The sequence below is a fragment of the Amborella trichopoda genome, chromosome 3 (assembly GCF_054954075.1).
Source record: "Amborella trichopoda isolate Santa Cruz 75 chromosome 3, AtrichopodaSantaCruz75HAP2 v2.0, whole genome shotgun sequence".
Lineage (NCBI taxonomy): Eukaryota > Viridiplantae > Streptophyta > Magnoliopsida > Amborellales > Amborellaceae > Amborella > Amborella trichopoda.
This window is the reverse complement of record NC_142338.1, coordinates 31,742,451-31,757,826: the sequence shown is the minus strand read 5'-3', so window position 1 is coordinate 31,757,826 and position 15,376 is coordinate 31,742,451. Positions and strand designations below refer to the sequence as shown.

The 15,376-nt window shown below is 35.3% G+C and overlaps 1 protein-coding gene across 2 annotated transcripts; it reads left to right on the top strand.

Moving 5' to 3' along the window:
• Positions 1 to 677: 677 nt before the first annotated feature.
• On the top strand, positions 678 to 11,007 carry LOC18426765 (mitogen-activated protein kinase 3). Of its 2 annotated transcripts, none has more exons than XM_006833410.4 (3): positions 678 to 824; positions 7,918 to 8,344; positions 10,005 to 11,007. In XM_006833410.4, the coding sequence occupies exons 1-3, from the start codon at positions 817 to 819 to the stop codon at positions 10,698 to 10,700; spliced, it is 1,131 nt and encodes a 376-aa protein (XP_006833473.2). In that variant the 5' UTR covers positions 678 to 816; the 3' UTR covers positions 10,701 to 11,007. The 2 variants fall into 2 exon arrangements, with proteins under 2 accessions (XP_006833473.2, XP_011620620.1); XM_011622318.3 differs by having other exon boundaries at positions 710 to 1,994.
• Positions 11,008 to 15,376: the final 4,369 nt, after the last annotated feature.

Below are 15,376 nucleotides of genomic sequence, written 5' to 3'. Positions count from 1 at the left end.
AAATTATATTTTAAAATTTGAATTAAGTTCTAACATGGTTTTTAAATGATGTTACATTATATTACTATAACTACCTCAATTTCCCTATCATTAAAATGTGGAACACGTGGAAGCGCACCATCAAGATTTCCACATTTTGTATAGAGCAAGGCTCTAAACAATCAAAGCAGAGCACACTTTCAAATAATATCGAAAAATTTAGTTTCAATACTGAAAATCTTTGTCATATTCTTAAAGTATATTTTCATATCTAATGATAAAATTTAAAGCTTCAAAAACTAGTATAGATTGAGTAGATCTATGAAAATTTAAAATATTGAAAATTACGAGCCCCAAAAATACATTATAAGATGCACTATTTTTGAAACTTGAAATCCATGTTTTTTCCCATGTCTATGAATCTAGATGTCGAGATCATTAATTCGAAGATATTTGGGCATCAAAACAACTCCGTCTAGTGAAATATTTGAAGTGCGCTCTAATTTGATTGTTTAGAGCCTCGGCTCTATTTAAACTCACCTTTTCCAATAATAATTGACCACCGATATAATCGTATCTCTAACGACGAATATATCCAAGATTTGTATCTAAAATATCTACGCGGTAGGGGCAAAATCATCCTCATCGAAAGATCAAAATTATCTTATATATGTATGCTACGCTATGGTAATTCACAAGAAAACGTTGGGCGGTGCAGTCAAAACTTTCCACAAATTCTGAGTAGAAGACGCAGAGGAGCTTACCATCCCGTTTGGTGTAGAAAGTTTGGGGAAAGTTTATTTCAGGGGGAATTCGCAGGCATAAAGGCTGGCTCTCATGGAACTGTAAGGGCTCCATTTCTCTTTTTATTTTTATTTTCTGGTGTTTACTCTCTGAATGACCTTGACTGAACAGTTGAAAGTGTTGAGAAATTGCATGAAATTTAGTTTCAAAAAAAAAAAAAATTGCAATGGATTTGAGGATGTAGCATAAGGATTTTGAGAAGAGAATAAATTGGAACAAATCTGAGAGAAATTTGGATTTTTAACGGAATTTGAGACGGTTGTTGAAGTAATTTTGGTAGGATGATGAAAGAGAACAAGAATTCTTGGGAATTTGAGACGGTTGTTGAAGTAATTTTGGTAGGATGACGAAAGAGAACAGGAATTCTTGCGAGATTCAGAAATTACAAGGTATTTGAGACTGTAATCCTGGATCACCTGTTGAATTTGAGAGAAATTCAGATAATTATAGGAAGAGTTGGCAAAAATAGGAAGGGGAAATGGGAGAATTTGTGAGGATCTTAGACTATCATATAAAGAATTGGATCGACCGTTATAGTGATGCGTAATTCATGAGAATGATCTCTGAGAATATCTATCACAAGACAAGAAAGGTAGATGATCCTAACGGTTTGATGAATTAATTGAGAAAAAATATTCTAGAATTTTGGCGGAAAGGAGGAGAATGAGCAGCGATAATGGAAATCTGGAGAAAACTACTGAAAGTACATAGAGGATTTGAAAGACAAGGAACCTTTGAGAAGAGATTTAAGTTAAAAAAGGAAGATTACACTTTTTGGAGAGAGCTACGGTAAAATTTCGATAAGAGTATATAGATCAGTAGTTTTTCCTGAGAATCAAAGACTGTTTTTAGCTTGAACTGGGAGAAGAATAGTGGAACTTGCATAGTGCAAAGCAACTAATAAGGGGTTAAATGGTTCAAGAAATAAATGTGAGAAATTATGCTGATGCTGTAGAAAATGGTGGGGAAATGGTATTAGCAGTTTAAAAGAATGGAAAACTGAAGGAATCTGAGCAAATTTTATCAGGAAGATATGGAGTGTGGGAAAACCAGCAAAATATAAGAAAAGCAGGGGAAAATTTTGAGAAATTCTAGTAACATAAAAGGCAAGGTGGAATTTAACAGGCTGGAAAGTCCTTGTGTGATGCATTGAAACAAATCCTCAGCTTGTGGAGCACCTGGATCCCTTTCTTTTGGTGAATAGGGTGAAGGTACTCTAGCCTTGTTGCACTTGTTCCTTTCTCGTTCTTTATTTGAACCTTTTGATAAATAGAACAGGTCAGTTGGAATGTCCATAGAGATATATAATGAAACGAGGTATACTGCCCTTGTGATCTGGTTTTGGATTTATGGAAGGAAAATTGTTTCATGTTGGCTGGACCGCTTGACTACATATGCAGTTCAAAAAGTGTAAAGCATCCATCTTCAAGATGGATGCAAGTAGGTGTTCCATCTAAAACAAATGGAAACTAATGGTCCAAATGTTTTCTTACTAGAATTATTATTTCTAAAAACTTACTTTTTCATATTCATGATCTCCATGTTAGAGATTACATGTTCTCTAAAATTAATTAAAAAAATCCATCTCAAAAATGGATTTATTAATAGGCCTTCATTTCTACATATACGGGCTTGGCCGTATAGAAACCGGGTCCTTTATGGAAATATGGGGGAGTTTGTCTTATTGCTGCCAGTTTTAGAAAACTTGGACTCGGGCATACAACCAAGCATTGCCCAAGCACAAGTATGTGGATCAGACTCGGAACCAGTGAGACTCAAGCCAGTTCCCTAGATCCCATTTAACTCAGCTGTGTCTGAGATAGACTTGGGCAAGTTTTACAAAACTGTTACAATGCTGTAGCTGTGTTTTTGAAACTTGTAGATTGGAATATTAGGAAATTGATAAGCAATTTTGCGTCAACCTAAGTTTAATGACATTTTTGGAATGAATTACCAATCATAGTGAGGATAACAACATCTAGCAGGAGCAGAATCCTTAACAGTCAAGTAAAACTTAGGTTTCTTTGGAAAAGTATACAATGAGATCATTTACCTTTGGTATAAGGTGGTCACAATTAATCTTGATCATTGGATGTGAAATTGGGTGGCTGCATTTATTCCATTGACCAACCTCAAAATTCAAAAGAAATTTTCTTGAACTTTGTGACATACTCAAGCTATTATATTTCACATTAGATGGTTATAGGTAATTGTGACTTCTTTGTACCAAAGGTCAATGGTCTCATTGTATACAACCCTAGTTTCTTTTGATTTTTTATTCCTTTTGATCCTCAAGTTTGGTGGGGAATTTGCAGTAGAATTTTAGAGAGAAAAAACAAAAATGTATCTCCTTACTTGCTTCTTTTCTTTTGAGGGAAAATTTGAAGTGAATAACATTGAATTGTTTTTAGGATCATAACATCAGATATGATATATGGGTATAGAGCAGAACTATAGAGGGAATAGAATAATTTTTTATGAATGCTTATGAGGAAGGTTTCAACTTTTTGAGCTTGATATGATATATGGGTATAGAGCAGAACTATAGAGGGAATAGAATAATTTTTTATGAATGCTTATGAGGAAGGTTTCAAATTTTTGAGCTTGAGAAATACTGCTATAGGAGCAGGGATATTAGCGGGGAAGGAGCTTTCAGATATTTTATGGAGGTTTAAGAAGGGAAACAAAAGTTCCATATTCTGCTTATATCACCTTTCAAAAGAATATTTTGAGAGATAGTGTTTTTTTACATCAATGGGGAAAATTTATATGAGGACTCATTTTTCAACATTTTGTTATTTATTGTACTTGTTAAATTGGAAAGAATAATGGACAAATGCCACTAGTCTTAACCAGCGTCTACGACTCACTTGAGTCCGTTTGGGATTGGGAGAGTAACTCGGCCTCGCCATAGTGGTGAGGCGAGGCGAGTTGGGGGCGAGCTGGGTGCACACCTCGCAAGGCCCCAAAAACTTGCAAAGAAAGAAAATCAAAGAAAAGGTTAAAAAATACAAAAAATATAGGAATCTCCGATATGTTACTAATATGTTTTGAGATGCTTTTGATAGTTTTTACAATTTCTTTACAATCACTCCATTAGGAAATAAATGGCACGATGGTTATGTTCTTGTTTTGGAAGTCGTTTACCTGCTTGGCTTGACCAATGGGCTCTCCTGGTGGTATCAGCAGGATTTTGTGAGAACTCTTTGATCCAACCAGAAGCCTTATCCCTCCTAGGAAAAGACTGCAATCAATCCAATAGCTTTCAACCAGATGTAAGGCACATGACTAGTTGTTGGGTTTTACAACTTTTTATCACCATAGAGAACTAGATCTTTACCCCAAAAGTACGATGCTGCAGTCCTTGTGTGGGTGCTGTCGAGCCTGTAATCTGAAGTGTTTATTAAACTGTGGGTTTTACACTTTGCCCCACTGCTGGATCTTTGTACCATCCTCTTGTGTTTTAGTGGGCCCATAAAAGAAACTTGTGGCCTTGGAAAATAGGGCAACTAGTTGTTGAAGGAAATGAATGTAGGTCATTTGAGAAATCTAATAATTTTATCTAGAATAAGGAATGTGGTTATTGCCACTGAATCTATGTTCCCATCTTGGCTTTGGCCAAAGAAAGCAGTATATGAAATTTTAGGCAATTCTGTGGTCCTGTTTGATGAAGGTGGCTTTACTTCAGAAGTGTACAGAGTGTGACTCTTCAGAACAATATAAGTACTTCAAATAGAGGATGCATTTGTGTCAAATCAAGTTGACAAGCTATTGACTTTAATACCTTGTAAAATCTGTCATTTGCTGAGTGGGAAAAGTCAAGTGAGTAAATCTTTCACTTGCATGGTGTTTTTCCCTATTTCTTGGAAATGTTTCCAATTTTATTCTTTTCAAAAGCAGACCTAACTTGAAAATGGTCTGGCCACGTAAGCTCACTTGGTCTGCGCACGTGTTTGCATGTTAAGGTTCATATGGACCTTGTTCACCAGTTATGCCCTTTTTAGCTTATATATAGAACAATATAGCATCATACATTCATGATATGTAGGTCATTGTGCTTATTATTGGCATTTTCTAGGATGTGACATACTTTTCTTTCTAGTTTCACAAATTCTTAACAAATTATCATTCTATCAAATTATCATACTACTAACAAGGGAAGGGATTTGATAAGCCAAATATGGCGTATCCACAATTCACCCTCTACCCAAAACAAATAATTAAGGGAACTCTTTGACCTATTTTTGCGAAACATCTTTGACATACCTGGTGAGCAATTCGGGGAAATTATTATTGATTTTGAGTTTGTAATGGCCTAGATTTGACCGTCCTTCAAATGGATGGCTTGCTTTCATTGTTGGGGGAGCAAGTACCTCTAACATTACCCTTGGCAAACACTGTGGAAACTCAACCATGGCTGACAAAATCCTTTCCATAATAACTAACTAACTATTACTGATAAACGTTTAAATATTCAATAGTAGCCAATAATTACTAATAAACCATTATTTTCATTTTTAATATGCATTAATTATGCAGTAATATAAGATGTCTCTGCAATAATTATGAAAATACATATAATAATTACTTAGGTTGTAAGAAGAATGCATGAATTTTTAGAAATTAGAATAATGCCATTATAGTGTGGTTCTTTCTATATTTTCATTTTTTTTTATATGTAGGAGACCAGATTGCCTCATTGTTGCTTCGGGCCAAGTTCCAAATCAACTTTGACTTTTCAAAATCATCTCTTCTGGATATAACAAATTGCACTGACTTGTCTACTTAGTAATTGCTGCCAAAGCTATCACTTTGGGCTAGAAACTTGTATTGGAAGGCTTTATAAGGCTCTCCAAATGCAAAGCAATGTTAATAATGAATTGATAAATAATAATTAAAAAAACACTTAGCAAAGAGTTTTTAGGATAGGGCTTCAACTTGATTGGTTAGTTATTGACTACTGCAATACTATGTCCTAAGTTCAATCCTTACTGCAGAACTACCCATTAGCAACATACACACACATATATGGGTTTGTTTATGGTCAACCCTTCAAAATATAAAGGTTACTGTAGAACTATCCAATAGCAACGTACACACACATACAGGTGTGCTTATAGTGAACCCCTCAAAATATAAAGGTTAGTGTTAGAATGGCTTGTTATAGGTGTATTTATCAAAAAATAAATTCTTGTTGTTTAATGTTTAAAATTTTTTTTTTATAGGCAACTTAATCAATAAGGGTATGTTTAAAATTTTTACAAAAGTACAATAGTATTTTGGAATTGAGTGTCCTAGAACTGTACTAGCACAATACCCTTGTCCTTTATTATAAATTTCAACTTTGTCCTATTAAGATGACAAAATTACCCCTTGTTTTTTATTGATAATTACATATACACTTTTATATAAACGATGATCTAGCTTTAATGACCTTTCAAAATACTATTATGGTTACCTTAACAACCTTCCAAAATATATGTTATGGTTAGAATGGATTGTGAATGGTGGATTTACTACCATAAATTTACTTTTTATGGGTAGCTTGGACATCAAGGGTGCATGTGTGACTATCACTAAAAGACAATCGTATATTTGTCATCTTTATAAGAACAATTGAAATTTCACCAAAAAATGAGGTTTTTTGTACTAATTCTATTAAGACCAGATTGGACTGTCTAGTTTGGACCTAGAACAAGAATATAGAATGGGCAACGAACTGGTCAAAACCAGTATGAACCGGCCAGCTCAGTCTGGTCAAACCTGTTAAATCAATGTGAACTAGCCCGTTCAGACTCGTTGTGACCCTAATTTGTATTTTTTTTCATAATTATTTTGTTTGCATTTTTGGAACATGCTTATAACATTGGTTCCTAATTGTTATCTAAAATTTGGTTTTGATTTTTCTAGATTGTTTTCAGGTTCTTTCTTATTTTTCTCTATTTTCAATTTTTTTGTAATTTTCCTTTTTTTATTTTTCTTGGTCTGATTGGTGAACCGGTTTGGTTCAACCTGTCTGACTGAATTGATGTGCCCACTACTTTGGCCTCTGATCCCGTCTTAATAACACTGATTAATAGTAATATTCCGTTTCATTTACTTTAAATGGCATTGTAATTCTGTGAAAGTTTGAAGTGTACTCTAACTTAATGACTTATCTACTTATAAATGTCGACTTTTTACTGAGAGCAATATTTATTTTGTAAAACTGCCTATCGTAAACCAATTTGGGCTTTAAACTATAGATATATAGTTTAAAGTTCAAACACTTTCTGGAACACTTTTGTGATGTTATCATGTCCTTTGCAGCACCTAATTTTAGCCCATTCAACAAATTATCAATTTGAACCGTCAAGTTTGATATTATATAGAACATACTTACCTTGTCTTTAGTTTGTGTTTTTTTGGTCACCCCTATGAGATATGTATTTTAACACCTTGCCTATTAGATATCTCACTATTTTGATTAACATATCCAGATGCATATGTCAGAGTGTGTGATAATGATATTTTCTGAAGTGGCAACCCTTGTTTGGAAAAACCTTTTCTTAATAAAAATTGTTATTCGTGAAATACCAATATATTTTGCTCCTCTTTTTTCTTGTAGAAGGGTCCACTCAGGTATTGGTGTTCTCAAGACCAATTTCTTCCAGGGCTTTTCTTGTTTCTAGAAACTACCGTTTTAAATCCCAGCAATTTGATCGCTAATACTATATGAGCATTGAATTTTAATAGAGAAGGTAATTTGTCGGTATTTTAAACACTGGTATTCTAAATCATAGTTCCCAAATGGAGGCTCCTAAAAAGAGGCAAACATGAAGAGAATTTCAAGCAATACACTGTGATATTCATATGGATCAGTGAATCAAAAAAGTCAGAAACTTTTAAGGCAAGGTGTTAGATATGCGGCTCATAGGGGTTCTGTGATTAAAAGAGTTTTTAGTAATGACAACAATCCTGAGGTTTCTCATGAAATCTATATTTGTAGAGGTCATTGTATAAACGACAAATCTGATACTCAAGGTTGAATATTGGGAAAATAACAAAGAACTTATTTAGAAAACTACTGTGGACATGATATGGCAATGTTTTGGTTTCTTACAGCGTATAATGCTTGGTTAATTTAAATTGCAGGAAAATGGCAACACCAGTGGAACCACCAAATGGGTGTGGAATCCAAGGTAAGCATTATTACAAAATGTGGCAAACCATGTTCGAGATTGATACGAAGTATGTCCCAATCAAGCCGATTGGTAGAGGAGCATATGGCATTGTCTGCTCTTCTGTAAATAGAGATACCAATGAAAAGGTTGCCATTAAGAAGATACATAATGCTTTTGAGAATCGCGTTGATGCACTTCGAACTCTGCGGGAACTGAAACTTCTTCATCACCTTCGTCATGAGAATGTCATTGCTTTGAAGGATATTATGTTGCCGGTCCATCGAAGGACTTTCAAGGATGTTTATTTGGTGTATGAACTCATGGACACAGATTTGCATCAGATTATCAAGTCAAATCAGGTGCTCACCAATGATCACTGCCAGTATTTCCTTTTCCAGGTACGTAGTTTTTCCCTTTAAACCTTTTTATGTCAGAATATGATGCACACTGTGGTGGTAAAACAAATCCAGATGATTTATTATATTTTATAGTAGTAGTGCAAAAAAAAAAAAATCAAATTCCAATCCTGTTATTAAGGGCAATTGTTGTTATAACACAAAATCAGGCCGAGGTTTATTGTGTCTAGCATGGGCTAAGATGTTAATATCTATTGGAAACTTAAGAGACTCAGGTAGATAGCTGAGAGACTAAGATAATATAAGCATTGATTGACTGCCAGTGCTTTGAACAAAATATAACATGATTAATGTAGCATACAAATAATATAGTGTGTCATCTTCATGGTCTAAACTTAACAATAGACATTTGAAATTAGCCAATCTCCCACTGAAGTCTATTTCCACTCCAGCAGATAATCATCTCATCTCTGCCGTCCATTGTCAGTGTGATCGATGGACATTTACCTTTATGTACAATCTCTTGAATGAATCCAGTTGCAGCACCTATATTTGTCTAACCAGGCCCTAGGATATCACGTGTCCATACAAGATCTTGTTTGGGGTGATGTCTTCTTTGTGTTTCAAGTTAGTAAGAAATCTCATGTAAATCTCCTGGTGTGTGACATCAAGGAGAAAACATTCACTACATATGTTTCATAAATTGCAGATATGTATCGGGGGCAATCATATCTGTTTAGTCAATTGCCTGTTCTTAGGTATTCCCTAACACTTGGGACATCTGACCTCATCATCACCCAAATAATCCATTTCCATAATTTATAAACACTCTCTAATAACATATTCCCAATACTTGTTCTTTTCTTCACATCATGTTTCAAGCTAAAGTTATAGTTGTTCACTTAAAATTAGAATTGTAGGAAGTAATTATAGCTCAATGTTGGAGTAAGTGAAAATCATGTGTGATACAGAGTTGTGATATTCAGAGTTGTTATAAGGTGCACTATACTGGAACTTGAAATTCATCTTATCTTCATATCTATGCATCCGAAGGCCAAGGTAATCAATTGGAGGGTTTTCCAATGTCGGAACATTCTCTTCTAGAGGAGTTTTGTGTTGCACCTTACTTCAGTAGTATAACGTTGGCACCTTATATAAATATTCTCCATTTAGTATATCTGATGTTAGTGTTGAGGTGGCCCCCTATTTTCAGGAAATACCCATACTGCTTTGTAGACTTGTTTATTAATTATCCAGATAGAGTTAACCTTCTTCTCCAAAAAGAAAAAAAAAAGAAGAAAAGAAATCAAGTAGCCTAAGTGATTGAGTATCTAGTCTTGTTATGCCTGAATCTAGTTAAGAATATATAACTGGTGCCATCCATCAAAGTTGCTATGATGCTAGTGATTAAATGCCTCCACTTTGCTGTATTTATGACAAATCGAGCGTCCTTACCAACATGACCATTTTGTGGGGCAGTTCTTAGATCATTTTCTGACAATATATAACACACAATTCCAATTGCTTTTTGCTTTACTAGTTCTACTATTTATTGTGATTCCTTTTTTTGCTAAGATACCACTTTAAATGCAAAATCACATGTCTCTTCATTGCCATTTTTTATGCAGTTTTTGCTTTTTAGCATCATAAATATTTTTCTTTGCACATCCTAAAAGTCTTCATCAATCTTCATGTGACGCAGCTGCTGAGAGGCCTCAAATACCTTCACTCTGCAAACATCCTCCACCGAGATCTCAAGCCCGGAAACCTCCTAGTAAATGCAAATTGCGACCTAAAAATTTGTGACTTCGGCTTGGCTCGAACCAGCAGTGGTAAAGGCCAATTCATGACCGAATATGTAGTTACAAGGTGGTACCGAGCCCCTGAGCTCCTCCTATGTTGTGAGAAATACAACACCTCAATTGATGTATGGTCTGTAGGCTGCATTTTTGCGGAGTTATTGGGTCGAAAGCCTATTTTTCCAGGCACTGAGTGCCTTAACCAACTCAAGCTCATAGTAAATGTTTTGGGCAGTTTAGAAGAGGCTGATTTAGAGTTCATAGACAATCCAAAGGCTCGAAGGTATATAAAGTCTCTTCCTTATTGTCCTCGTACACCTTTGGCTCGTTTGTACCCAGATGCAAGCCCTTTGGCCATAGACTTGCTTCAAAAAATGCTGGTTTTTGACCCAGCAAAGAGGATCAGTGTAACGGAGGCATTGATGCATCCATATATGGCTCCACTTTATGATCCGAGCAAGGAACCTTTGGCTCAAGTTCCAATCGATTTGGACATAGATGAAGATTTGGAGGAGGAGATGATTAGAGAGATGATGTGGAAGGAGATGCTTCACTATCATCCTGACGCAGAGGCTTCTTCATCATTGATGTTTGCATAGTTTTTGTGAGAGAGAGAGAGAGAGAGAGGTTTGGAGTGCAATCAACATGTTGTAAGTAGTGTGGCCAGAGTATGTCTTTCGGTAACTATTTATGTATCTGTATCATCGATAAAGAGGAGAGGGTTTCACAGCGTTGTAATTATTCGAGCAAGAATCTGAAACAAAATATCTGTGCATCAGTTTTTCATTCTTATAGTGTAAGAGAGAGAGGAGGTTCAAAGAAGTCCATCATGTAGGCGTTGTAGTTCTTCTATCAAGGAGATGCATCAGTGTAACTCTTGAAGCAATAATTTTGGAGAGTTTCAAAGAATGCACCATGAATTGAATAGGTATCATAAGTTCTCCTGTTGAAATATCAAATGTAAGGGAATACTCCAGGCGCATTAGAGATCTTAGTTTTACATTGAACGTGATGTTTCTGAATTTAGTTCTTACCTCGAACATGAAAGACAACGCTAGAAATTCTTATTTGTAAGGGCAGAATTATTTAGTAGGAATATAATACTTTCCAATTAGATTACCGCTTTCCCATGTCTACATTTTAGGAAAGCGATAGTGTAGCATATGGGAAAGAGCTTTCCCGAATTTTTCCTAATTTTGCCACTTTTCATGGAGACAAAATCTGACGAAATAATGATCTTTTCTTCAAGTTTCTACCTGAAGTGTATGTTCCAGAGGACTCAATAAAAATCAGACGACAAATACCTCGCACATAATTAGAGACTTCAAATAATTATGTGTCAGTAGCAATCTTCCCTTTTTCAATTTGGGTGTAGGTAAGCGGATTGACACCAAAAATAAAATCTCTTATCTCAAGGTATTTTTGGGGCACGAAAAACAATCTCTCATCTCAAGGTATATTTTTTAAAAAAAGCATATAAAGAGACTATGTATCTTTGGTACAACACAGTTACAATTAACTTCACTATTAAATGTGAAATTAGATGACTGTATTTATTTTATTGACTGAGTTCAAACTTTAAAAAAGTTTCTCGAACTTTATGAATAGTATAACATTAGATTTCATATAAGATGATTGTAAGTAATTGTGATAAATGGTCTAAACAAGATACTTTAAGAAAGGCTTTTTATGTGACGCCATCTACATATAGCAGTATCTGTGATTTGCTTTATTCAATCCAAATGCATGACTTGAAGAAAATGTTATTTTATCAAAACAAAATTTGCCCCATCTTTTGCCCTCATTTTCCTATTTTCTCTTTGGGAAAGATTTATATAGAGCTCAGGCTCTAACCAATCAAATTAGAGCCTACCTCAAAAGTTTCACTTGAAGAGGTTGTTTTGATGCTCAAGTATCCTCAAATTGATCATCTCGACATCAAGATGCATGGACACGAGAAAAAAATGGATTTCAAGTTTTGGAAATAGTGTATTTTGTAACGCGTTTTTGGATCGTCAAATTTCAAGATTTTGAAGTTTTTATCAATTGATCTACGCTATTTTAGAAGCTTTAAACTTTATAAATAAAAATAAAAATATATTTTAAAGCTATCATAAAGATTTCGAGTCTTGAAACCATATTTCTCAATACTATTTAATAGTAGGCTCTAATTTTATTGTTTGGATCCTAGGCTCTATACAAACCGCACCCTTTCTTCTTATACCCAACTCTCTCTCTCTCTCTTCCCTATCCTTTAGACCGCCATTGTTGCAGAGGTCACTGAGCTTCTGCTCTCCCTTCTGCCTTATAATCACAACCAATCGCCATTGTTGCAGAGGTCACCGAGCTTTCATTTTGGGCTCCATAGTAGGCCCCTTTTTTTGTAGAGTTGGAAGCCTTCTTTCATCCTTTCTCTTGATTAATCTTGTATAATTAGGAATGAAAAAGATTTCCTTAATTTTTTGGCCCATTTTCTGCTTTTTGTGTAGATGGAATGAAAAATTTATGCGTGTTTGGATTTTGATGTTGTTGTTGGTGGTTTTGGGGGGTTTCCATTGAATCAAATGGGTCAATAAAACATGATTTATTTTTGTGCTTTTACCTCTGCTGGCCGGTGTTTGTTTAGGCATTTCTATTGGACATTCTTCTCCTGTAAATCTTTGTAATTTTTCTTATATATGATAACGTGCCATGACCTCACTCCCTATCGTCCCTGTCGATCCCACAAAGGGCTAGGCCCGAGCCCGCCAGATAACCATCGGGTGTGGGGTCACGACTAGAGATTGCGAGTGCCACTTGGGTTGGAGTGTGCTCAATAACTGTGGTCGTGACCCCACGCCCTATGGTCCTCCAGTGGGCCTAGGCCTAGCCCTCTGTGGGTCCAGCAGGGACGGTAGGGAGCAGGAACATGATAACACATTTTTTGTTTCTACTTTGTTTCCCCTTTTCTTTGTAGAAATATTGTATATTCTTCTCCTTTCAACCACTCAATGAAAAAGTACCAAGCTAGAAAGAGAAACATTTCATATCCTGGATTTCAAAAAATATTGTGTTTTATGAAAGAAAGACTTATGTGATCTTTTATCGGGAAATACAATTTTTTTTTTTCTTCACCCTTTTCTTTTGGCAAAAGATAACTTACAAGTGATTTTTATTATAATAATATAAATTTCAAAATAAAATTAACATAACAATAAAACCAAGATCTTAACAACTTGATATCATTGAAACAATTATGCACTAAGCTTGAGAATAAAAGATAAGATTGCAAGAAAAAAAATGAAAAGTGTCGGAGATTACCTCAACCGAGCTTATTACACCCCACACCTAGTCACCACCATCCGATGACGCGGGATCAATGATCAACCTTCAATCGCAATAGGGAAAGCAAGTTTAGGCTAAGTTACACTAATAGAACAGGAACCCCTTTGATCATAAAATCAAACCCTAGGTGAATTCTCTCAACAACCTAGTGTGAGAGAGATAGATTATCTTTTTGCTAAACCCTAAAACCCCTAACCATAAATCCATAGTTAATAGATAAGAGAGAGAATAATTCCTTAACCTAAACCCTTAGGTTCCTTCACAATGTGGGAGAGAGAGATCAAAGATGAGAGAGTGGTGCATGCCCCCTTTGGCTTTCATGAGAGAGATAAACTTTTCTTAAGAGAGAGAAATTCTAAGTGGGGCATGCCCCTTTGTAGAATATGAGAGAGAAAGATGGGAATTAGGTACAAGAGATAAGGTGTAGAGATTTTTTAGTAGAGCCAATCTCTTTTTATAAGCTTTGAATAAGATTAGGGTTTTCCTTGGCTTGCCTCTTCATGTGATATTGAATATGAACCATTGATCTTGAATGACTTGTGGGATGAGAGATTTGAGCCATCCATTCTATAGATATACCATCAACATTATGGAAGGTGCATGAACCATTATCTTCATTTTTTAAACCATTTTCCCATCAATATAAATTAAATAAATTAAATCTAATCAAAATATTATGCATACCATAAAATAACACAAGTCTACTCAATCTTTCCACAAAATCTTTCAAAGATATATTAAGTCAATATCTTCCAACCATATGGCCACATGCCATATCACTAAAAAATAGGAAAGAGAATAAGGGTGGGGCGTGCCACCCAAGGGAGGCACTCATGGGCCCCACCTTCTAAAAATATATTGGGCCCATGTGCACAATGGGTCCCCATGATAATTTTATATATTTAAAATTAATAAAAAGATTTTAGAATATTATTTGAATATTTAAACCATTGTAAAATCAATATTTTTAATTTTATAAATCAAAAAATTATAAATAAAATATCCAGGGGTTCGTAAAAATTCAAATTATAATTCTAAAATAATTTTCACCATTAAACAAATACAATTAAATTAATTTGATGAGAAAATGATCTATATGGTTTAGGAATCAACAATCATGGGGCACCCCACCTTCAATTGTAAACTACAGACCACACTTGCTTTGTCAGACCGACCAAGTGTTTCTCATGACCCACAGTCTAAGCAGGAGCTCATTAGTGGATAATTAAAGGCTGACCGATGAGCCAAAGGGTCGTAATCTCAGTCAGTGGATCTCAGGTCCTTCCCTAGAGATGAGTCAATGTCACCAAGACCTGATGCGACCACAGCTCCTATGATGCATAGGGGTATCTATCGCATATGCATACGCTTCACCCTAAAAGGAAGATTTATGGCTTTCCCAAACGATCTATCGATATGCATGCCGTGTGATGGCACATGGATGAGGCTTTGGCCACTATCTCTATAGGTCACCATCACCCACAAGGGTCACACAGTCCATCGGCTCACTCATCCGAGCATTTCTTCGACCTTATCAAGGGCTAACCCATTAGAACCCTTCTCGGTTTACTTTTTATAACCAGGTAACATGGGTTTTTCCCAACCGACTGGCCTAGATCGTCAAGCACAGTCTGGTATCAGCAAACATCGTTTGCTTAGTATGGTCCACGAGGGACCATACTCCCATTGAGTTTACTATATCATTTCATTTTTACAAACACTCATAAGGCCATTAAAGGCCACATAAACCCAACATTTTATGCCTACTTCCCCTATTGTGCTCATTTACGTGTCTATATGAATGCAGGTTAAACTAATTTATTAAAAATTTCTCCATTTTTTAGATTCGATGTCCGCATCACATTTAAGAATTATGCATGGCCTCTTTTTTAGAAAATCACTTTGAGGGGAGTGTTAAAATTGTTAAAGTGTATTTTTTTAGAAATCATAT

Excerpts from the sequence above, each read along its gene's own strand:
- LOC18426765 (XM_006833410.4), top strand. Across the intron at positions 8,345-10,004 it reads GCCAGTATTTCCTTTTCCAG|CTGCTGAGAGGCCTCAAATA; the intron begins GTACGTAGTTTT and ends CATGTGACGCAG.